The following is a 25174-nucleotide window of genomic DNA, read 5'->3' as shown; positions in this document are numbered from 1 at the left end:
GCCCAGAATGGCCGCCACCGGGACCTTTCCTGCGTCACGGGTATCCAGTCCAGACCCACCCTCCTACTTCCTACGTCCTACTCTTTAAACTGACACGACGGGTTCGCCGAGAACTGGGTTACACAGATTAAAAACGTGCTTTTTGTTTACAATTCCATCTACGAAAGTCAGCTTCATGAAACTTTGATAAGTTGGCAGTGAGAAGTGAGTTATCTATCCTTCGTCTCTGTCAGACGCGAGGGGCCATCTATTCTAGATTGCCTTCCAGTTCAAGAGCTGCTGCTTCACGCAAGAACAAGCAATTCCAGTACCCACACGAGCAGGTAAGTAGATGACCTAGGTGAAACCGATATTTTCTGCTTCCATGTTACTGTCAAAGTCGGAAAGCAACGCTGGATTAACATACAGCACGTATTTCAAATTAAGGGAACACGGTTCGGCCCTCGGACTCGTACAAAACTCTTGCTAAATTTCTGTAAAATCACATGTTAAAATAAATTATATATTTCTTTCCAGGCCTATTTTAAAGAGAAAGACATCCAAACGTTCATCATGCCTTATATTTCGTCTCTCGCTTCGACGCGTGTGAGGGGAATTAGAATTTATAATTCTACAGGTACCTAAGGTGAATCTCCTTATCGACCTATGGACGCTGCCTTTCGTGAACGCCGGCCAATAGCACCGGACATAGAAATCTAGTGCGAGCACTTCGTCTACCCACATATGAATTCGCTTTTGAGGACTGTACTGCTGGTCGTATTTAACACTAATACTCTGTGGTCAAATGACATCGTGAATCTCGTGCATTCTTTCCACAAAGTACTCTTTCCCCCTCTTCTCCTCATACAACGAAACACACCAAAATTGCGCACATAATTCTGTTTTACAGGAACACAATCTTTCCAGAACACAAACCTGCTGTGTTTCCTTCTAGACAATTTCAGCTTACCTTAAAAAAAGTCTTGTCGAATGGGTGAGGTCACAATTGTAGGACATTGATAGCTACTCTACAAGTCATTCAAAATGCATTTTTCCTCAAGAAATGAACCACCTGAATGAACTATGACGCTATTTGTCAATAAAATGAAAACTTTAAATATAAACAGAACGTTCACGTAGCTCACACTATGAGTTCGACTGCACGACTTAAACTGCTATCCAGAACTTCAAACTGAGAAGAATGTTTTCAGCATTCTCAGCTGCAGGTTAGAAAATTAAGTTTTGCGTCCTATAAATGTGTAATGTCCGAATTACAGTCACATACACAAGGAAGTGAGTGCACGCATGCGCACATAATGTTAACGGGACCACAAATCCTTATCACCATAAAATGTGAATGAGGAAAATTACTGACGCTCGAAGCTGAAACTCGAGTTTCGTTAACTAATAGTTTGAAAAGTCGAAGACGTCATCAGAATTTCGCCTACTTGTCCACGGAAATCTCCGTGTGGGGACGCAGAACAATAACCCCGCAGTACCCCTGCGTGTCGTTAAGAGGCGACTAAAAGGGAGACCTAGTTTTGGGCCACCCTGTCTCCAGGGGGCATAAAATCGGAGGCCTGGCCCTCCGTGTTGGGGGTTAGGCTAACATCCCCCACTCCGTAAAAGAACCAAATTGTTATAAAATCCAAGCGACGGCAATAATGACGTATTTAAGATATGCATTGAATACAGAAGACTGGAGGATGCTTTTGAAGAAGGTCAGGCCCATACAGTCAGTTGAGCCAATGATTATGACGTCCACAGAAATATGACATTAAATTGCATGCATCGTGAGAAGACGACCCATCTCCAATTCTTGTCAAATGTAAACGCCTTTTAGAATAACACGAATTTCTTGCTATAAGCAACGTTTTGTTTCCTTAAAAAAAATACGTGATTTAAATTATTCCGCTAGTTGTAGAGTTATGACTATACAATCCAGCAATAATGGCAGATGAGCACATTTAAATTTGGATAAACCGAAAAAATAGTCGACTTCATTCTAACTGACTTAAGATTATTTCAATTTTTTCACATAATACTCGTCGTGGCCAAGAATATGTAAACAAAATTAAGACCCTCTGACAAGAAGACTATGTATGCCTTATCGAAGTCAAACCATCAATGACAAGTCTTTCGCAGTATCAAAAATGAAATAAAAAACTCGAAATGAGAGTCTCTCTGCCTCTCGTCCCATATAAATGAGACTATTCTAATGATGGGACCGCTTTCCCGACAGAACCTCGGTGCAGTGCATGTGATTTCGTCCCGGGTATTGTTTCTGAAGCCGTGTAAAGCCCACGGGGGTCTCCCGCCCCACCTGCAGATCGTCTTTTCTTTGACATGCTATAACAATTCATCGCACAGCGGAGAGCCTTCAATCTCATATATTTTTTTTTTCTGTACCTTTTAAGCCTTCTTTTTAAATCGGCCAATCAAGAAAACGACGAGCTGGGATCCCTGAGCAAGACGGGGGACAACATGACGCCCTTCCCTTTCATCGCCGAGTTGAGAATGTTTTGATTTTATTTCAACACTTCGTGCCCACCTGCTAAGAAGACTGCTTGAACTCTTCAGACCACAGTCCCCGGGGGCTCGCGGCCATCTAGAGCGCCGCTATCACGACTTCATTAGTAACAAGAACATTGGCACATAAAGAATAGAGTAGAAAAAATACCGTTCCAATCGAAACGATACAGCGTATGTTGGAAGAAATGCAGTAAACCCAAGGCGAAATTCCACAGAATAAAAACGTAACTTATAAAGCAACATCAGGCTTTTGTGGGCACGGTAATGAGCCTTGGGAATGCATACAAGGAGGAAAAGGGAATTTTATCTTGAGAGAAAGAAACGAAGAGAAACAACGAAGACAAGGGCGAAGGAATCAGGTTGCAGTAACGTCAGTAGGTAACCCGCATCTAAACCTTGCTCGTGTTGCTGACATATGGCACGCAGTCGTGAAATCACGCCGTTTAAGTGACGCATTCTTCCAGCATATGCCAATATAGCCTTCAGGCAAACGAATTTCAGAGACACTAATTTATGTTAAGAAGTATATATTTTGAAGGTTCCATGTAAACAAACAGGTAAGAAGTAGTTTTGTCATTGTTAAAGTAAAATAAATTTAACTGCAACAGCGGCGGCAATCTGCTCGCGTGATGCCATGTGACCCGCCCACTTAATTCATTAGTTCCACGTCCCTTTGGCGTGCCCTTTCAACTTCGTGTCACTACGCATTGCACAACACCCTGTAACAGACAGATGGCGCGCGGCACAGTAAACTGATGTGGACCGAACAGATCACAACAGGATAAACACGAAACTGAGTCCTCTGCCTATGACCCAATCATGTGCAAATATACGAATAGTTTTCTTTGCATTCTTCCACAGGTTTCAAAATATTCGTATAATGTAAGTCAATTGCAATTAACAGCTTTGAAGTTACGTGATTCTGATTAACCGCAAGGCACAGAAATTGGTACCTTGCGACTATAACGTCAGCAGGTCAGCTGTCGTGTCTGGTTGGAGGGTAACAACAGTGAGATTAGACCGTTTCCTGACCATTTGCAAGTAATATCAGTCCTCACATTACAGGAGAAATTTAAATACAGAAAGTGTCTGATGAGATTTCAACTGTAATTTTATTAGCAAAGTGACATGCAAATGAATTCAGTTTATGACTTAATAATAATAATAAAATTCTTTATTATTAGTGTGCTGTGTCAACAGTCAGAAGGCCAATTACAGATACAGCACAAGAGATGAGCACACGAACACAGTAATAAATATAGAAGGTAATAAACAAACAGAATACAAAAATACATTACGTAGTACGGAGGACGCTAATACACAAAGAAAATAATGATAATAATTGTAATTCAGAAGGGAGCGGAGAAGATCTTGAAATACAGGGGCTTTCTCATTGAAATACAACGAATGTGGAAAGTAAAAGTAATTCCAATAATTATTGGAACAACTGGAACTGTTTCCAAGCCACTTAGAAAATATTTGGCCAATATCACGGGCGATCACAATATTATAGAACTCCTAAAAACCGCCATTCTAGGAGCATCGTACATCATTCGGAAGATGCTGTCGTAAAATATGTAGTCATCTCTAACAATAAAACTATATAATACATGTAACACGTATTAAAAGAAAATTTATTTCGGAAATAGCTGCTGCACTATGTACCTTAGGGACAAGGTTTGTCTCAGGTATATAGAAGTAAATACCCTGTGAAATTGTGAATAAATGGAATAATAAATCCTAACTTAAAGATTAAAAGTTGAATTTTCGAACATATAGTCGGTTACAAGCAGAGCTCAAAGGTTAGGTAGGCAGCAATACAAATTTCACAAACAATCGACATGACTTCTCGATTCTCAGAAACGTACACGTCAGCTCAGAATTACAGAAAGCAGACAGCTTCTACAAAGTAAAGTGCGAAGTGGTGTAGATTCACATAAACAAGACCCTCCTGTCGACACTAAAAGTTGATATAAATTGTAAAATTAAGCTTCTGCAACAAAGAAGACAACCTAGATTTTCTGAATAAAATAAAATCTATTTGGAGTGCAGTATTCCTTTGAGTACGTATGAATCATGTTCCATGCTTACCTCACACAGCACACATGGAGTTGAACCGACTATATACTGAATAATAAACACACTGGAAAATGGAACTGGATATTTGTCACAGAAATAATACCTGCAGCCTAGCCAATGGTCATACTGAGTAGAACGCCTATCACACAGAATTACATATTTACGTTGTCATTGTCATATTTAACAGATGTGGAAACGAACATTCAAGTCGTGGTTTGTAGACAAGCAAAAGACAGTTCTACAGAAATGCATACAAAGTAATATAACCGAGTTTGGAACCCCCGCAGCAAAGTTTCTCAAGGCTCCTGGGTTCAAGTACCAAGAATTTATAAACTTCTCTAACCAGGCCAATAACAAAAGGACGTCGGACACAAGAGCATCTGTACGTCTGTTGAGCGTACTGCGTTTTGTAACGGATACTTAATGAATGTAATTCTACTTTAAAGATACGTATGTATACAGCTTCTGGCAAAGGTTTTATTTCCCAGTAGCGTTTTTCGGAATAAGTCCAATTACAGTGTGTCTCTATAGTGCACTGAATTGTACATAAATGATCTAAAGTAGGGTAGCAATAACTAACATGTACCAGCTGTTCAACTTATGACTTCTCTATTGCTGTGTTTGAAATTGTTCTTTATATGTATACTACATGCGTGCAAGCAGATTGGTATGTACGCAAAGGCTAAATATAACCTCAGAAAATTTGTAATTTGTAGCAAAGTAGAACTACACAACAGAAGCTCCTCCCCTTTTTTTCTGAAACGTGCGATGAGGTATAATGCAAAAGAGAAAGATTAATTGCATGTATAGAGATGCAAACCTCTCAGACAGCAGGGTAAGTATTACAGGATACTGCCCACTCTCTAATGCTTATGAGCACTTCATGTGTATACGGACAAATACCGGGAATACATTTTTTAAACAGCGAACCACATGTACTCCTCCACGTTATAAATGAATCCTTGGCTCCAGAAACGAACTATATATCCCAACGAAATAGAAATCTTTTCAGTACTATCGTTTATTTACAAGCCATATCTAATCATTCTGACATACTGATTGACACCTGAACACCTTGGCTCGTACCTCTGATAATTCTAAGTCATATGGGAATAAAAATGACGAATTAGAAACAAAAAGCCAAGAAATACTTTCTCCCTGAGCAAGATATACATCAAAACCGTAATACGAGATGAGCATAGGCCTACATACTCCCACGCAAAACAAATACAGATCACGCGTATACAGTCCTACTATGCGTGAACTACGAACTGAAATATTTATCACAGACGTTGCTAATGTCCATTGTGGGGATGGTAAAATTGGTGAAAGCAGGAAGGCAAAGGTTGCTTTACTAATATATCCTCCTTTCAAATCTGTTTAACCCTTTAAAACGCAGTAGTAAATTTATGTACCACTTGCTTTAAAAATAATTATTTATATTATTATTAATATGTGTAAATGCGAACTGTACATAAAACTCTTCGGAATTTTCTAAAATTAGTATTTGCCACAATCATAATTAACCTCACTGTAATGTAATGTATAATAAAAGTACAAATAAATTTTATTGGCCAGAGATATTTATGGCGTAATGAAGATGAAACAGGTGAGGATGGAAAGTTCCGTGTCTTTTCGGCATTATCTGAAAAGGGGAATGTTGAGATTTGTTTGTGTTTCTGTTAGACAGAACAAAGTGAAAACGTCTGCGCTCAATATTTCACGCGTTTGATGACGTTAACTCGACAGAAGGAATCCCTAAATCAAACGTCGACAGCACGACTAGACGAATGTGGTAGTTGTACAGACAAAATTTAGAATCTGCACAAAAGAAAGGGTTGAATACAATAGAGTCAAAGCAAACGAACGAGCCAGTGCTAGAAACATTTCACACAAAAACGACATGACCCACGCTCTCCGCTGTCAGCCTTTTAATCAAAACACTGACCAATCTCGTCTCATTTTTGCAGCCATTATCTGTTCTTATTTGCGCCAATTTCTCTTCTTGTCATTCCTTTCCTGGTCTTCCAATGTGATCTAATTCTCAGTTCTATTACAATGTAAATTAAATAGAAATTCAAATGCATCTTTTTCCCTAACGTGAATTCTGAAAAATAACGTATAGCATTTGTACACAGAAACTTGTAGACCTATGCAAAACCGACCTATGTTACTAGAACTTGTTATTTCTCTTTATAATTGGTCGACAAATCTTAATGTGCTTTCATTCTTATTAGTCGAATGCAACTGAGGCAAAGCCAACATTTCACAATTCAAAACGGTTATAGTTACTTTAAGAGTAAACTGTTTTCACCAGCGTTCACGTTAATTCCATAACACAGAGAAAAACGTCTATCACAGATTTCTCAACTTAATCAATGAACTTATATTTTCCTGCACTGCAAGGTCTTTTTGTGCTGTTCGAATTTGAAGGTACGGTTTATGAAACAGCACTAAGCGTACATCCTGATAACGGGATGTAATTGGAGGTCTGCAGTTTATTCCCACAAAACTTGAACCTACGAAATTAAAAAAAAAACATATATTGCCAAGTTCGACGTTACATTGCAGTAAATTATTTATTAATTAAATTTCAAATACTTTTAAGTAGTATTCGTATATTTGATAGTTAAATTGTTGACGCGTTCTGAAATGCTATCGTTATTAGCTCCGAATTGCACATTGACTGAATAGTAAATTTTAAGGAAAGTCCAAAAAAGCGTCCGTGGTCTATGAGAACACAATGTCTTTAGTGACCGAATAAATCCATAGTAATTACTTGTATATAGATCCTGTGTGCGTGTGTGTTTAACTACACACGTAGACATTCTTTTAGCATAGTTTAAATTACTGTAACAAATAAAACAGTTAAAATAATCGCATTACATGCTCTTCTGAAACGTCTTTCTAGAACGTATCCTGCTGATAGAAACTTTTACATTTTATACTTGTTTAGCTAAAAGGCCTTTTCTGTCACTGAAGTGTCAATACTTGCATGAAATAAAGGTCTATAACATAATCAGAAAGTATTAATATTTTTATATAATAACATGTTCTGCTTTAACGACTTATTCTTACAATTTTAACTTCAAATTTACCAGAAAATTGTTGGCAATGCAGAGGCCGCCTGACGCCATTTCACTGACCTGTGTGATAGTTTTGTTGCCATGGAAACTGGTCTGACCGTGACTCATTAGTCATCGGCAATCCCTCATTCACCCCTGAAAAGCTCATGCATACCCCTCCAATGGTACTTCCACCCCACCTACTTCACGTCGTGTAATATGCAGAGATGGTGACCGCCAGTCAGCTATACATCCAACAGACAGGTCTGCAGTTCGCATGTATGAATGATGCGTCAGACGTCCAAATTGACACCAATTACCACGAAAACTCCCTACACTTAGAACCATCCTCAAGTTCATCCCTCCTTTAATACAGCATCCCCTATCATCAACAAAATGTGTCGGGTAAAGGGAGGGTGTGAAAACCTATTTTTAAAGGGAGAACAAAAATTAGGGTGAGAATAAACACCTATGGAATGATAAAATGTGATTCAATATGAAATATGAATTTCATGTTAACTTGCTATGACGGGGAAGGTGAGATAAATTAGTGAAATTTTCGCTTCATTCCATTCAACGGCTCTTGTTCATCTCAGTATCAGAAGATCAAAGAAATTTTTACATGGAAAATAAATGAGACACCTGAAAATCTAAACGTCTTATCGATACACTGCAGGCTGAAGTTAAATAGACTGTAGGCCAAATTGTGTTTAACCCGGAAATTGTAATAAGTGCACGTCTTAGTGAAAGATAAAAGGAACAAAAACTGCTTACAGATTTTTAAATAACATGAAATATTCTCGTTAAATCACAAAATTTGCATAATTATAGCATTATACAATAATAAAAGCAAAGCACATATATCACAGACATCGTTTATACAAACCGAAATTAAAGTACGTAGGTCCATTTGTGTACAATTTAAATTCGTTTCTACGAGAATGACGAGGCACAGGTTTACACTCAAAACTATAATAAACATTATTGTATTTTTACTGTATGCCTAATTATTATTTAATTATAATCCAATTATTCTGAGTCACTAGTCTCATTCAAGATATAAACTATTCCGAGACATTAATTCTGTTTTTACGTAAAGAAATGAGTCGGAGTAAATCCAGTCGGTAACATGGAGTCTTCATTCAAAGTAATGGTCCCGTTATATTAACATCATCTTCAAATTTGTGTTACCAAATAATAAAATTAAAGCTAGACTAACAAATATGTAAGCATCAGCTATGTAACTGTACCTCATAGTAATGGAGTACAATTTAGATTCTCTTAATCTTATAAAAATCATGTCTATTTTGTAGCTATTATTTACTTTCATAAGAGAACTCGCAATGAGACATAAGGCAGAAAAAAGGGGTAGAGAAATATATTCAACAATAATTAATGTTCCACTGGCATGCATAGGCTGCATAATTGTATTTCATATTGCTAGAGGGCACGACTAATCTAGTCTGCAAGATGTACGTTACATCTGTTGTTAAACTTTAAAACTGTAAAACTTCTTCTAACTTAACCCTAGATTGTTTTAGAGTTTCTGCACCTTAAATACGAAACTCAACGCTATGTATGTTAAACATCAAATCGTACGCTCATAATATGAGGTTTTATGCTTGTATATATGAAATAATTTGCAAAGTCTCACTTTCAATATGGCATATTGTATACACTGTGATATCAGATAGTGTAGAACTATTTATTCTCTGTGGGCTATGATTTACACTAGTAGTGGCAGATGGTGTTGGATGGTTTTACTTTTCATAGGAATTATAGACAACACAATTCGTATTAATTTAAAACCATAGCATTTTGTAACAGTCAGTGGGCTTGTCACTCACTACGCATAAATGCACTCTTCAAAGACTAAGAAACCTCCGAAAGAGGGCGGCAGTAACCCATTACTGGGTTAAGCTACTAATAGACAGATAGCATTTTGTTACAAAAAGAATACAAGTCTTTTAAGATTAAATGGTTTAAATAATTGTTTCTCTCACAAAGTGTTCAAACTTGCCATTCGTTCTAACAGAGGACGAAACCTTGTGAATATGTTACAAGCCATATGACAGAATGGGCGTAGTGGTAAAGCCCCATGTACTCTATTTCACTGCAGGAAAAGTTGTCAGGTTACCCTACGGTCCTCTTCTGCCAAGAAAAATGTCCCCCGTCCAATTAGGGAATAAGCTGAATGGAATCCAGAGACGTACCAGATGTAGGGAGACAGGAAAAAATCCCCGACGCCCGACTTAAATGTGAGTGAATGAGTGAGGGTGTACGTAACATGCACAGGCTACGTATAATTTGTTTTGGTTACCGCAGAATTCACGGTGGTATTTGACATCCTCCTCCTTTGTTGATTCTTCGCCGGAAGAATTCGGTACAGAGTGCTGTGCAATCGTCACTGTTGAAATCAAGTCCATACGTTTCCTCAGTGCAGCCAAAGGAAATGACACGAACTAAGGCTCAAAAAGACTCAATAAAATTTAATGCGTTTATACAAATGGCTTTTCAACATAACTTTGCTACTTTTCTGTTATCTTACGTTTACTGTTCCTGTTTTGGTGATTCGCTGTAATTGGCCTTGTTTGGCCGTTTTCAAGTACACGAATAAATTAACTTAACTGGATGATCATTAGGCATATGATTATTTAAACAATAATTATTGTTATCTTTTTTCTGTTTTTTTCAGTATTAATATTTTATTTTGTATGTTATCTAACTGATTTTAATTTAATTATTATATTACTTAGGTATATTATTTAGCTCATTTACTTGTTAATTATTATGCAATAAATTAATTAAATTGAATTATTAATATTGTACACATATATTTAGTTCATTGTTTGTTTGATTTTGTATTTGTAATGTTTACTTTTATTATTATTATAATTTATCCTGTATTGTTGTTAGTGCTTGAATGTTATTGGCCTTTTTAGCTGTTGTCAAGCACTTAAATAAATGAATTGAAATGAACTATCATTACTATTTTATTTTTTGAATGACATTATCAAGAAATGCTGAAATGCAGAATCGCTGGGTCCAGATAATAATCTGTTTCGTCTTGGACCGAACCCCCCGACATGGCAACAGACAGCAAGATTGTACGCACACTTATTACGTTACGTGTGGGTTATCATACGGTTTATGCTTTAGATACCCAACCCACAAAGTTAAGAGGCGGTGCTTAAGGTTAACTCCTTTGATATTATGTCATGTTAAGAGTATTTTACATTACATCTCATGCAGATCTGAGCCGCAGCACTCACTCAAGCTAAATGCATACCGCTCTTCTAGCCACGCCCTTACACATGAGTCGAGTGGTGGGGGGAATAAGAAATGAAAAGAGTGGGAAAAAAAAAATGTGGATTGAGGAGGCGGGAAAGAGAAAGAATAAAGACGAGAGATGGTATTACTTCAACCCCTGTCCTCAAGATAAGCATCTCGCGGATGGCCATAGATGCCTGCAGCATGCAATAGACCGGTCAGTTGCTTATAAAAATAAAGAGGGTTTTCCTTATGGGACTATCGCTCTTTCGGTTTTTGACATTTATACTACTATTATTCTCGGTAAATTCATCCTGCTTATCAAAACTTGTTGTATAAATTCAAATAAGGAGAGAAATATCTAAGTTATACACGGTAACATAAGGAATGAAAAAGCTACATAGCATTACGTCCAAAACCACATAAAGAAGTTTGTTGGAATCTTTGAATGGATGACGACTGTTTAACATAAAACGTGTTCTTATTAAATATTTTTAGATTAAAATATTTCTTGTTGGGAAAAACTTCAACGTTCAGACCTATTATGACAATATATACTAGCCATTTCTCGGTTTGATATGACGTCTGTGTCCGGGATTGACAACCTTTTTCCTGAATTACAAAACAAAAAAATTACTTGAACACCATAAGTTTTATATGAAATAAAGTAAATGTAGATCTGATATTTCATTAAAACCTGCAACCCAATTCAGAGATTATTCTTTCTTTACTAGCGTCCAATTTAACAGCCCATAGTTATTCCAACTTTCCATCTAAACAAATTTAATTGCAAGCTACTAAAGTAACGATTATGAATAGTTCACACACAAGACGCAAACTTAGTTCTGAAACGCCGTTTTTTTATCAAATTTGTTATGCTTCCTATGCTGCGTCCCAAGAGGTTCTACCTCGTAAATTGGTGTTTGCAATACAGCATGTTATTCCATACGAAACAATTAGTAAATGGTGTGAATTCTTAACAGTCCTTATTTTTGTAGGCTAATATTATCACTCAACTAATAAATAACAAAGCAAACGTGTGACAGACACGCCATCTATTTATGTCGCAGCTCAATAGCGGATACAGTTCTCCGTTTCTTGTCCATCTGAGCAACTGTTAACACTGACCACACAAGAAGGTAGAAACATGGGACCAACTGCTTCAGTAAACCGCTCTATAAGGCTGTACGTCGGAAACAAGAATAAATAAAACACAATGGATCTGTACTATGGTCAGAGAGACAGAATTTTGCATCTTGGTCACGCATTATGAAAGCACTCGGAAAGACAGAAAGGCGGTCTGAAATGACTTCTGACCCTGCTTCGTCTTGACCAGTTCATTATTCACAGAACAAGTCATTTTGCAATGTCATGTGCAGCTTCAAACTCTGTCCAGTATCCACTGATTTTAGCGGACACCACTGAGAATGCTAGGAAGGTGTCCTTATATACACACACATATATACCTTTAGTACAAAAGAGAGGTGTAATTATCTGCGACTATTTCTCAGAGGTACATCTGCATTTTAATGTGTGTAGGTATGCATGCACGTATGTTTGTGTACCTATATACGTATAAAAGCTAAAGCTTGCGGTCTCACATTATAAGAGACCTAAAACTACATCGAGTTTATTTTGAATACATTCTATGAAAGCACTATTTGCTATTCACGTAAGTACGAAAATTAAAAACAAAAACTGTTTATTACTGGTAATCCAATCATTAGTTTTTCACTGTCAATGATCATAGCAAGTTCAGAACAATATATTTTATTTTTAAACCTTCGTTCTTCTTAAAATTTATTTGTAATTATCATGGCACATGACATAAGGCCACGACATGTCTAAATGTAGCCCTACACATAGACTACAACCACATCCGTTTTATTAATGTTCCTTAGACACGTTAATATTAATAAAATAAAGTCATAACATATCTTTATTTAAGTGCATGATTCAACCTAATACAAGGCGTGGATGACTGCACAATTTATAAAACGCAATCACGCTACATTTTGAGTTATTTATTCTTCACTTTCTTTAGCTGGAATGTGTGTACCAGTTTTCTTCCTGTGCGTCGACACGCAAAACCTACAGGTCACCGAGACCCTACTTGCTCTGTGTTCAGATAGCAACAGGACGGTCAATCCTGACAATATAGTTTTGCGTTGGAATCGCATAAGAACACTGATTTCCTGAATAGAATTTCGGCTTAAATCTCAGCCATTCTTATAATTTATCTATGCGATAACAGGATTAAAAAAAAGAAGAAACAGATATTCACAACGGTGACGGTTTTGTGTTGGTGCCAACTTACACTGCATATCAAAAATAGCGTATTTCAATAATACACTCGTCGAACAATGTGGCGGTAAAGTAATTTCAGGACGTAAGCCTTCTGAAAGCCCAGAAGTGACCTTTGACACTATAGAACATTTTATCAATTGTATTCTACTTCTCCTACTCGCAATTCCTGAGACGTCCCCTTAACATTGTACAAAACTTTCTAAAGTTAAAATCCCTCTCTTCATCCACACCTCTCTTTCACTATCTTTATAATCCCTTAGACTGTTCAGAAACGCCCCCTACACTGAAAAACAATTGAATTAAACTCAAACCCATTATGCAGTGTGCAAATGAAATAGAAATCCTATGCAAATAACGTTAGAAAATCCGTGTTTAGAGGGTGAGACGTTATGGCGACGCAGCTGAGCAGCGAGGAGGGATGATGAGACGCTGAATGGAAGTGTATGCAGAATAGGGGTCGTCGGAATTTGGGATGTAAAACCGTAAGATGAACATCAACAATGCTGAAGCGAGAAAAAAGTTATATAAAAAAAGATAGAAGGATATCACATAAAGCAGTGAGTGCAATGCCATGACCAAACTGAAAATTCATTCAAGATGTATAGCTGTAAATGTTGTGAATTTGATTAAGTTCTACGCAAGACCAACAGCTTCAAATTAAGCGCTATCTTAGCCACTGATTCTCGGTTGATATAAACTGATTTATGTGAAGAATAAGCTCTCAACAAACAGTAAATCAGTTGCACCCTCATAACTCTCACACTGCTGTAAATGTGAACATCTCAAAAACACCATGAGAATTCTCCGTCAATGCGACAAAGATCCGAGTTATTTCATAAGTACACAACGCACTTAATTCCATACGCAATGATAAAGGACAAATCCGTATACTTAATTATTAACTTGTTAATTTTAAATAGCACGTTCTAAGAACAGTTTCGACAGGGGTAGGAAAACTTTCCAGTTGGCTAATCGATTGGGACACCACCCGAGTTCAGTGACTTAACACAAAAGATTGTACTTGCTTATGTTGAGTTCTAGTAACGTTTGCTTCTTGTTTGTATTTTAGCGGCGGAAAAACAAAGAACCATATTTCTGTGCTAGGACGAAGATAAATCATAGAATCGTACGGTCTATTCAAAAGTGTTTTTCAACTGACAGCTTGGAGTGTTTCACAGTGAATTAACGAACAATTTGCTGACATGCCTGTCACAATGGCTGACTGAGCCAACAGAAATCATTGGAGCTACTCCGAAATTTCTTAAAATTTTCCGTTTTGAGCCTCATATGGACTCCGGATCATTCTGACATACATGACACACTTAATATTCATCTGTGTGGTAAAGATGATTTTCCGTCCCTTTTTTTAAGATTCTGTATTAAAAATTTCGACAGTAAACAATGACAAAACTTCAACACAATAACTAACCTCAGACATCTGCAGAATCACTAAGTCATTCATTGGTCATTGATCAACTACGCTATCGCACCCTGTGGAAAAGATTAATACCATTTAGTAATCACCCCGAAGTGCGGCAGAAGTTCTCACTCCAGATACCGTACCTCAAATAAATCAGCATGACAGGTTTCAACACACCTCCTGCAAACTGAAGGGACTGTTTCGCCTCCCTCGCCATAATAATCCGCGCAGTCACAATAGGACCTCAATAACAGCATTAACCTGGACACGAAACGAGAACAAGACGTTAAACTGACACTGCATTATAATGCCTATAGGGTTCCAGGAATAGCGTAAATCATTAAAGTTAAAACAAGTAGAATATTAGTGGCAATCATGTTCAACTTAAAATTACGAAGTCAACAGCGAAAGTACTGACTGGATCTCGTAAAAGAAATATAAGTACTCGATACTTTGCTTTGTAAATTTCGTATAAAGGAGACCAACTCTTAAGTCCCTGAAACACAACTTACGTTTCCACGTCAATCAAATTTCTTATTTGTGTCATGAAATATTAAACTGTAGAAATCTCCACAAACAGAACAGCTAACGACCATCTGTATTTACAAATAATCAGGCATGGACAGTTCTCAGAATCCGTTCCTTCAAGAAAAGTGGGGCGTCATGGGATGAGGGTGAATGCGGGGTGAAATTCCTGTTTAATGTAATCCCGCCGCCTTGTCTAGGCACCGAATATTAAATCATACAGACATGGCACTTGGTACTGGCAACGCGCCCTCAAAACCTGCAGTAGACTTCTATACACACAAACTCCTCTGTTCTGAGCTGCTATATTGATTATGCATTAAATAATACGAAATGTCTTGTGATAATTGCGTATGTATACAAAGATTGTCATTGTACCTGCAAGAATAGCTTAGTGGCTGTCAGTGTCACCTGCCACTGTACTCGAGGGAAATACTTCAGTGTAACACACTTATTCACGCAATAAAATTCTCTTCTGTATACCTTCATGCAAGGCAGATATTCATCGTCTGTCCTTAAAAAAACAATGAAGACAAAAAAAAGAATAGCATGCTTACTGAACAATAAGATACGCTGCATCAACCCTAATGCGGTTTAGGGTAATTTCCAAAAGCCTAACTTACAGTGTCTGCCTTATTGACAATAGCATTTATCCTAATAATTTATTTGTGAATCTAGTCTCATAGTCCTTTTACACGCCAGTACAATTGGCAGCCAGAATTATACCTTTGAAGTTATCTGTCCGCAACAAGATCCTTTGAAGAAAGTTCAGCATATTGCAGTTAACAAATATCAAGCGTATTCAATCGCACGTGAACTGCACAAAAGAACACTTCGTGTCTGCAGACTCCTCACCCCTCTCTCGCTCTCAGTCAACACATTGTTTAAAGTGAATGCAAAATACTGTATTTATTCAATCGATTACCTTTTCTGTGGATGAGCTGTAACCCGTTCCATGTTACCAGGTAACAGCGCTGTGTGTATTACGTCTATATGACGTCACGTTATCAGACGGCTTTGCTCGTAATTAAATAAAAAAATTCTGTGTAACAAGTACGAATTTGCTGAAGCGTAACTAGGTATTTTAGTAGTCGGGGCAAGTTCTATAAACTGCACCGCAAATGTTTAAGACCAACGGGAAAAAAAAATAATGTTCTTCTCTAGCTTGGCGACCATTGCCACCCCACCCATGCTAATTCTCTATATGGGGCATGGACAAATAATTAAAAGAGGCAATGACAAATGGTATTTCAAAATATAAATAAAAGTTTAAAAACTCCTGACCAGTGCAATGTCTCGTCTCCCGGGGTGGGGGAGCTGAGCCAATTTCCGCCTCTCGACATTTAACTATCAATATTGACATTCTTGGAGTAACAATATCAACAAAAAATATTCAATGTTTTCCTGAGTCCTCTAAAACAAATTACAAAATGCAAGATGTAAAGTGAAAAAGTGCCAGTACTGTAACTCAATTCAAAGGGGTTATGAGTTTCACGGTATATGGTGCCCATACACATGCGATATAAGATACCACCATATTTATTAATGGACTAAAGTTTAATTTCTCCAACAAATACGTTTTAAATAAACACTTACAACTTACTTGTTTCAAATATGTTTCTTATATCTTACACAGTTTGTAGCACAGGCTATAGTAACATTTTTTAAACTAAATGTTTCCACAAGGAAATTCTAACCCTTCCCAATAATACATACAGATAGTATTCCTCCACAGTTTAAGGCAGCTTCCTGCTGTCTCTGGAGGCTTGGGCTTAGATTTAAATCTCGTATAAACCTATTAGTTATTAACAGGTACTGCTACGTCTAATAATGGCACGCACGCGCGAGCACACACACACACACACATATAGAAAAGAGCATGTTCAGGTTACGTATGTCTATGGAGACGACTCGGGACTAATTAATTCGCATATGGATGTAGGCTATAATTAATAATAGTGTATGGGTAACGACATTTTCCGTATTTCATCCTTTCTTATTTTGGATCTGAAACTGAACAGTTGTCATCGTAGCATTTCTGTATGGAGACTTTACATGTACCTACTTCGAACCAAATGTAAGTGTACAAGCGTACACACACGCCTTTTAAATTCTTTTATTTTGGTTAAAGTAGTTCCGAATGTTCATGTTAAAACCGCATTTAACTTGCATCAAAATTAAACTACGAAGATTAGGCACATATTAGTCTCGTTTCAAAACTGTGACAGTTAAAAATCAATTATGAAAAAAACGGGTAATTTCGATGTGTCAAGTGTCAGTTTCATTACTTTAGACTCGGAATAAAATTACACTTGTAGGACGAAAAATAAATAGTTTTGTTTTTAATTAATTTTCCAAGTTTCCCCGTACTATTAATAGCGGGAATACACTGTTTACAAGTGACTAAGTAAATCTACACGCAACTGATTATATACAGTATAATTCAGCTGATGGTAAATCGGAATGTCGCTGTCCCCACCCCCAAATAAAACACAACGACAATAAAACGGATTTTCTGCATACATGAACTTGAATGCAATCCATACAATCGCTGCGAGGGTGGCCAGACGCTGTTCCAGTGCAAGTTTCAACACCCGCGAAACCAAAGAACCATTTGTGAAGCTCTGAACTTTTATTAACTAATTAATCCTCTGCTGCGGTTTCTGTGAAAAGTAAAAGTCAAATCGGTAATAAATCTCCTTTAATAGAACTGGGATATTCACCCTATTTTCACAAAAGACCGCCACTTGTCATTATCCTGAGCAAGGAATCCCTACTCCAGGTATCCCCAACTTATTTCTCCGCGATCGAACCTAATATTATCCTCACATCTAAGCCTTGGTCTTCCAAATGCTCTTTCTTCACATTTTCTTACAAAAATTGTGTATACATTTCTGATTTCCCCATGTATGCTACATGTCCCGCCCATTTACTGCCCTTGATTTGATATAATAAATAATATTCGGTGAAGAGTATAAATCATGAAGCACTTTACTATCGAATTTTATCCAGCTCTCTTTTCTTTCCAAATATTATCTTCTTTATATTGTTCCTTCAGGGTGAAGAAACAAATTTCACAACCACATAAAGCTACAGTTAAATTTTACTTCAATATACTTTTATTGTCACATAATTATATTTTACTATCCATGTAAATAAAAGAGTTTAAGTTAAAAATGGCTTAATGACAGCTCTGGACAATGATCCTCTCACTGACACGAAATGGTTCGAACACACGCCACTTATCAGCACTTCTCGACGAACTTTTTCAATCGCTGTGAAGGTTTCTTCTTCCGGCTGTGACTCTCATTAAAACGGTAAATGCTGAATTTCACCTAATAGGGCTTTTCGTTGGATCAAAACTGTGATTTCAAATACCAACAATTCTGGATGGAACGAAAGTAAAGCCATTGCTTTCATTACGAACAGAGCTGCAGTTATTTTAAATGCTTCTTGTTACTTTGGCATTATACTACAACTCGGTGGCTACTTAATACAAATACAAATAGACCTATATTCAACACAATAACACATGAGTGTAACCAAACAAGTAAGAGAGGAACAAAATAATGTAAAGGAAACTAAATAATTTTTTTATTTAAGTTCCTGTAATAACAAGATAATATCTGAGCCGCTGATTTTGATGTAAGATTCAGTCGGAAGGCCTGCACACTATTGGCAAGCGTACAGTATTGCTCATGATTATGCAGACAGAAATCCAACATGCTTCCATATGTTTTCTCTCTTCTGAAGTGAATTAAAAATGACGATCAATAACGAGGTAATTACCCTTATAACTCCTAGTGTGGAATGATGTGGCTGCCCCAAGCTCTCCCTCTCAACGATCTACATGACTTTCCTTTCTGGTAACTCTCTGACGTCCAACTACGTCGACAACAGCACAAACACAATTTTTGTACAAATATTTCCTAACACATGGCAGGAATATTACAGCCCCATAGTGTGTACTTCCTTATTCCAAAGATATTTATACAAATTAACAGCGTAAAACTAGCGACAGCCCAAAATACTATATGCTTCAGGCACAATGAATAATAGCAGCATTTACCGGTCAGCAGTATGTTTAAAGTACAGTGCAATTATCAGAATTTAAACGTACAATTCATGAATATGTACGTACGGACTACAACTGACTTTTGACACCGCGTAGTTTAGTTCTATCGGTGATTACCAACTTTTCCGTCAAATTGAACAATGGAGATGGAACGATACGTTCGAAATTAGATTAGTTTATAATGATCCTATAATGATTCTTTAAATTTAGTAATCGAAGGACTTGTGGATTGCTCTCAGTAGGCTTATTTCGGGTTTTACTCTGACAAATATCGTTTCACGGATAATCCATATTTACGCGCATCCGTGATCGTCCTTCATCACTCGAAGTCGAAGCTCGTCTCAGTAACATTAAAGACTCAGTCCCTGCAGCATATAAAAAATACAGCACTTCCCCATTACAAAGATCGCCTGGTCCACGAGTGTTCAAGGAAGAAACCGCTGTTTATTCAGATAATCATACAAAACACACAAACACAATCCGCAGTCAAAATGCAGAATAACTCATTATTAAAGCAGGCGGTACCATAGCGACCAGTGTCTTTAAAAGGTAACGCTGCTCTACAGGCCAGACCAGCCGGCACAATGAACTCGGGATAAAGTACTTACCACGTCCGGGGTGCTGGCACCGTCCGTGTGTGACGTCGAGTCGGCGTTGCTGCGTGCGCCGTCGTTACCATTGGTGGAGCCGGTGAGCTCGGGAGGTTTAGTCGACTCCCGCTCGTCGATTACCAGGTCAATAGGCATCTTGCCCTTCAAGCAACTGATGTACCGATGACAGAAGTTGTCGCATAATTCGTGAACCTGCAAAAATAAAAATTACTTGTATGAAACTGTAGCATAACAACAGAAGTCCATTTTAATTATCCCCCCCCCCTTCTCTGATTATCAGTCAAATGTACCCAAATGTCTCAAGCGTATCGAGATGTCTGGTGTAGGCTAGACCTAGTGCCCCAGCTCACGGCACTTAGAAACGATATTTAGTTCTTTCGGGCGTAGTCACGCAGATAGACGAGTCCACTTGGTCAACGACTTTTAGCGAGGTGAGGCAGGTCAGTTTGCTGCATAGCTTTATGTGGAGCAAATCATCTGGTAATGGTTATGGTGTACTATCGCAGATGATGATTCGTTCTTCTGTTGCCTGCACCTGAGATCTACTTCTCCAGCTTGCGCAGTCATGCCAAGACATAGATTTCACCTGCACTTGTAATCCACGTGTCTCTGTAATCAGACTTTCCATCTCCAAGCGAATCGTCTTGAATCCTAATAAAACCAAGATGTTAAGGTCTGCATTAACCTGGTACAGAAATTACGCCAAGCAGCGAGTAAAAACTACGAAACGTATTGTATCTAATCATCGACAAACCGGCCCCATTAACGTCTTCAGTAGACTAGTAAATGCGTCATCACAGGATAATACATGCTGGCCTTCTATCATAACATGACAGAACATTAGTGCATTTCTGTAATTTGATCAAGAAGTCAAATAGAAACCCAAACTATTCCTGATTAAGGGGTCTACAACAACCACAGCCAGCGGCCCGCGGTGTATGACTCAAAACTGTTACCTGATGTCAAAGAACACGCGTTGTTAATGCTTCGTTAGTATTTGGCAGTCGCTGCATGCAACTGCTCAGCTTAATGAAGAACGTGACGTCACGAACGAGAACACATCTCAATGCTAACAGTGGGAGGGACGAATGAAAAATGTATTAACAGAAATTAAATCTGATACCGAAAGATCGCTGGAGCAAAAAGCAGTGTCAAATATCTGATAAATGGCAGCTTTGTTAAAGACAATCATTGACTAACATGCTAACTCGTTTGCAACTGTCAGCTAGTTACTTTTAATAATAATATGGCGGCCCACGAGTCGGTAAGGAAGAGTGAATATTAGCACAGGTTTAAAAAGGTTGAGAACATTTGTCTACAATAACAATAAGAACTTTTACCACGTTTTTCCTAGTTCACAAACGTAAATCTGCATACAAAAAACCGATTTCATTATTTTAATTTAATTATTTTAATTTCTAGTGCATTTTTTTCAAATTGCTGACAGGACAGGGGGCATGGAGGAGGTATTATAACGTGTAAATGTCTTGAAATACTGACTTAACAGAGCTAAGGCTTAAGAAATACAGGCTAAAGTAGAATTTTAAGTAATTTCTGTTTAACACATTTAAACATTTCAAAAGAAACCTATCATCTTTGTACAGCACACAGCAGGCTAATCTTACTACATTAAAATAAAATAGTTCATCGGTGTGCAAAATTGTCAGTAGCAGCATTATATTTCTGTTAGCAGTGAAATAAATCCCTCAGTGGTGAGATTTATCTACGAAAAGCATATAAAGTTTAATCTGCGATAGATGAACTCGTGCTAAATAAACTCAGCCAAGATTCGTTGTGTCAGTGCTACACAACAACAGTATCAGACTGTACAAGTAAAGCGCAGAGTATGCTAATTATCAAATCGCCTTTCCTAGAAAAGCTTAAAACTCTGATGCAATGCAACTTCAGGAACACTAGCACTCGTAAACTAAAGCAGTTAATCTCTTTTACATATTTCATATTCCTGAGAAAGACGGCGTATGCAAAGTGGAATGGTAATGATACGAAATATAAACCACAAGGACATTTCAGATCGCACTTTCTTAAGTAGCCACAGATACAACATCAGCAGAGCACAGGCACGGTCCTGTATAATATGAGGGTCACGGGCCATTATCATACGCAACACACACTGAACCGATTCGACACAAATACTGTCCAAAACGAAAACACTGATCACCCATCCACATTATATAAACACATAAACTATCATTTCTAAAACGTAAACTAAACCCAAACGTTTACAAGACCGAGTAAATTAGCCTACTGGTAACGCTCCAGAGCTGTACCTGGAAGGTACACTGTTCAAATCCCAGTCGGCTATGAACTTGGAGGTAAGTTATTTTCGGTAACATTTTCATTTTGGCATGGGTTCAGTAAATCGATACAGAATATACAGCATTCTACAGTTGCATCAATGTTAATGAAAATGGTGAGATTTGACCCTTGTCTGCATTAAAGTTACAGGCAGGGCTTGCAGTCAATGAACTAGCTGTAGAACCGTCTCAGAACTCCAAGAAAGCTAAATTTTTATTTTAGAGTTTGAAAATCAAAATTACATGTTGTCCATATCGCGTGCTTCTTTCTCATTACAATTAACAGAAGAGATGGAGAGGTATATGCTTAGAATCAACACAAATTGCGATCCATTCGTTCAGTAAAACCCCTTAAGTTAGGAGCATTGTTGTGGCATTTTTAAGCACGACTTTCTTCCCCACAGCGTCTCATATGTATAGTAAACAGCTGTATACAAATGTTTCCTTGGACGCACAAGACAGTCTCTGCCGAGATCAAATTTCTTGACGCCGCAGCGTCAGAAGTTGGGCGATGGAGCCTGTTTTGCCGGATCTTAATATGGAAATAAGCCTCTTAGACATACGTTCACTTACTGAAGGCCAAGACTTCAAGGCATTACATAAACTATCAACCTGTAACCAGGTTTCATGTAAAAATCAACTACCTACGCTTATTTCGTGTTTCTCAATCCAAGGTGTTTTATTTATTATGATGTTCATAGTAACATGTAAATGTTGCGGTTCTGTAAACAAAAGGGCGCGGGTCTAGTCCGAGAGAGGGTACAAACACAAAAGACACGATCGCGAATCGGTTCGCACTAGATCGTACACAGGACTTGAAGTTCGACGTGGGGGGAGTGCCTTAAAAATTTAGTCACGGGTAATTAAACATTTCATTACAAACAAATCAGATGTGTAAGATTTGAGGTTTTCACAGCGGTGAGTATGAAGATTTCTGTCTTCTGGGTTCTTGCGCTGTGTAGACTGGTCGATGTTAACCAACGTTTCAGAGGTCATACTGCCTCCGTTATCAGGGCGATGAATGAAACGTTGGTTAACATCGACCAAACTACACAGCGCAACAACCCAGAAGACAGAAATCTTCAAATCAGATGTGCTACTTACATAAGTGTTGGTTCCTCCATCAGTCACTTTGTTCTAACTAGATGTTTACGATAATAGCTTTTGGTGAGAATGTCTCGAACATGGCGGTAGCCAAGCCCACCAACTCGAACCGCTGATATCGTTCGCTTCAAGTTCATGACCACAACATTGGATGCATTAAACACATCAATAACACTAGTATTCAAACGACAGGAGTCATCTCTTTCATTGTCTGGGACACAAGTCATACCCTGATAATGGAAGCAGTATGTTCCTCCAACACACTGCTACAAGTCCACTGGGCGTCACAACCTATATGATAAACATCGTGTCGGTCCTGAAAATCTGAAATCTCACACAAGTTTTCCACTCGTTCAAAAACCACGATAATTCAAAGCCCATCGTATTTTGGGAAACAGGATGGGCCTTGGGATATGAATAGTGCAGAAATTTGAACAGTGTGATCAGTTTTTACTGAGAAATGAACAAGCAATACTCAAGCGAGAAAAGAAAATTCTTCAACTTGTATAACCAAGCTGAAGTACACCTGGAGAGTCTTGGCAAAAGAAACGATTCTTAAAATGTGACCTTATTTGTTATGCTGAATTCAAATATAGGCTTATTTACGGATACGTAGTCGGTATAGATCCAACAGTATTTAGTTTTAAGAAGGGAACAAGAAACTACATGGCTTACCCTCTGATTGCAGTACAAAACTTCAAAGATTTCGAGAAGTATTGAGTAGCCTCTGCGTCCAGACCGGCTCTGGGGCCCACCCAGCCTCCTCTACAATGGGTACCGGGGTCCTTTCCCGGGGGTAAAGCCGGCCGGGGCGTGATGCTGACCACTCACCCCCATCTAGTGCCGAGGTCAAGGAAGAGAGGAGCTATACCTCCTCTCACCCCAAACGCCTACATGGCGTATAGTGGGACAAACTTTACTTTACTTTACTATTGAGTACAAATGGGACGTGAACAGAGCATATGATGAGGCACTGCATCTCCGTCCTTTTCCTCGGGTAGAGGAAGGTCAGTAGTCTCTGGGGTCCACGTATTGAGAAGGAGCTAAACCCCGTTACCTACTGTCGCCGTAACAAAAGGCCCCTGTGGCAAATTATAATGAAAGCTTTGTGCAATAATGATGGCCCTCCCAGTTCTGTACCTTCTACAACACACAGCTAAGCCCAATGGCAACCTTTTAGAAACTCCAACATCCTGTTGTCATTACGTTCCGACAAACTATTTTCTTCAACACAACAGCAATGAAGAAGAAACTAAAAATAGATACAGACCAATAGATATGAAAAGACTACAATCCGAAAATATAATCTGAATTAGAAGTAAAGACTGGGAAATTCAGTTACGTGCCCAAGCTGTTTTTTTTAAATGGGATTCTTCATAGTCGCTGTACATGGTAACAGTATTAAAATGGGCTTGTTTGTGTATGTTCGATAAGTTTTGTAAGCCCTTCCATAATCAGATTTTATTGTAATGAATGACACTTTGTGTAATAACTCACATTTCCGGTTTGTCCCTACTGTTCAGGAGCGGAAACTGTGACACGACACACGAGATTTACGACAGTTGTTGGAACTTATAATTTAGTCGAACCCAAACTTTTTAAATACAATGCACGAATTCCAGTACACATTTATCTCTAGCCATAAACATAGGCTGTAATGCCAGAGGGCAGCATCAGTGAAAGCACTTTTGCACATAATACAATTAAATCTAAAATATAAATCGTATCACCAAAAAAAAGTCAGAGCCATCCGATCACGGAAGCAATTTGCGAACAATAACACGTTCCTTCTTTTTGTTTATTTTTCAGCAGAATGAGTCGCTGTTTTATGAAAACCCTCCTATGAAAAATGAAACCACGCGCTCGAGGTCAAATTATTCCATCACGTCACA

At 38.0% G+C, this 25174-nt stretch overlaps 1 protein-coding gene across 16 annotated transcripts in view; it reads right to left on the bottom strand.

Moving 5' to 3' along the window:
- The window catches only part of hth (Meis homeobox homothorax), a 650834-nt gene that overhangs the window by 407367 nt on the left and 218293 nt on the right, over positions 1 to 25174 (bottom strand). For all 16 annotated transcript variants that reach the window (XM_022058903.2, XM_087348669.1, XM_022058908.2 and 13 more), the window contains one exon: positions 19861 to 20055. In XM_022058903.2, the coding sequence (XP_021914595.1) occupies positions 19861 to 20055 (195 nt within the window). The remainder of the gene's footprint in view (positions 1 to 19860; positions 20056 to 25174) is intronic.

This window comes from Zootermopsis nevadensis, unplaced genomic scaffold (assembly GCF_977971745.1).
Source record: "Zootermopsis nevadensis isolate Lab colony 2312 unplaced genomic scaffold, Znev_1.0 Znev_ptg000013l, whole genome shotgun sequence".
Classification (NCBI taxonomy): Eukaryota; Metazoa; Arthropoda; class Insecta; order Blattodea; family Termopsidae; genus Zootermopsis; species Zootermopsis nevadensis.
This window is presented reverse-complemented; position numbering and strand designations above follow the sequence as displayed.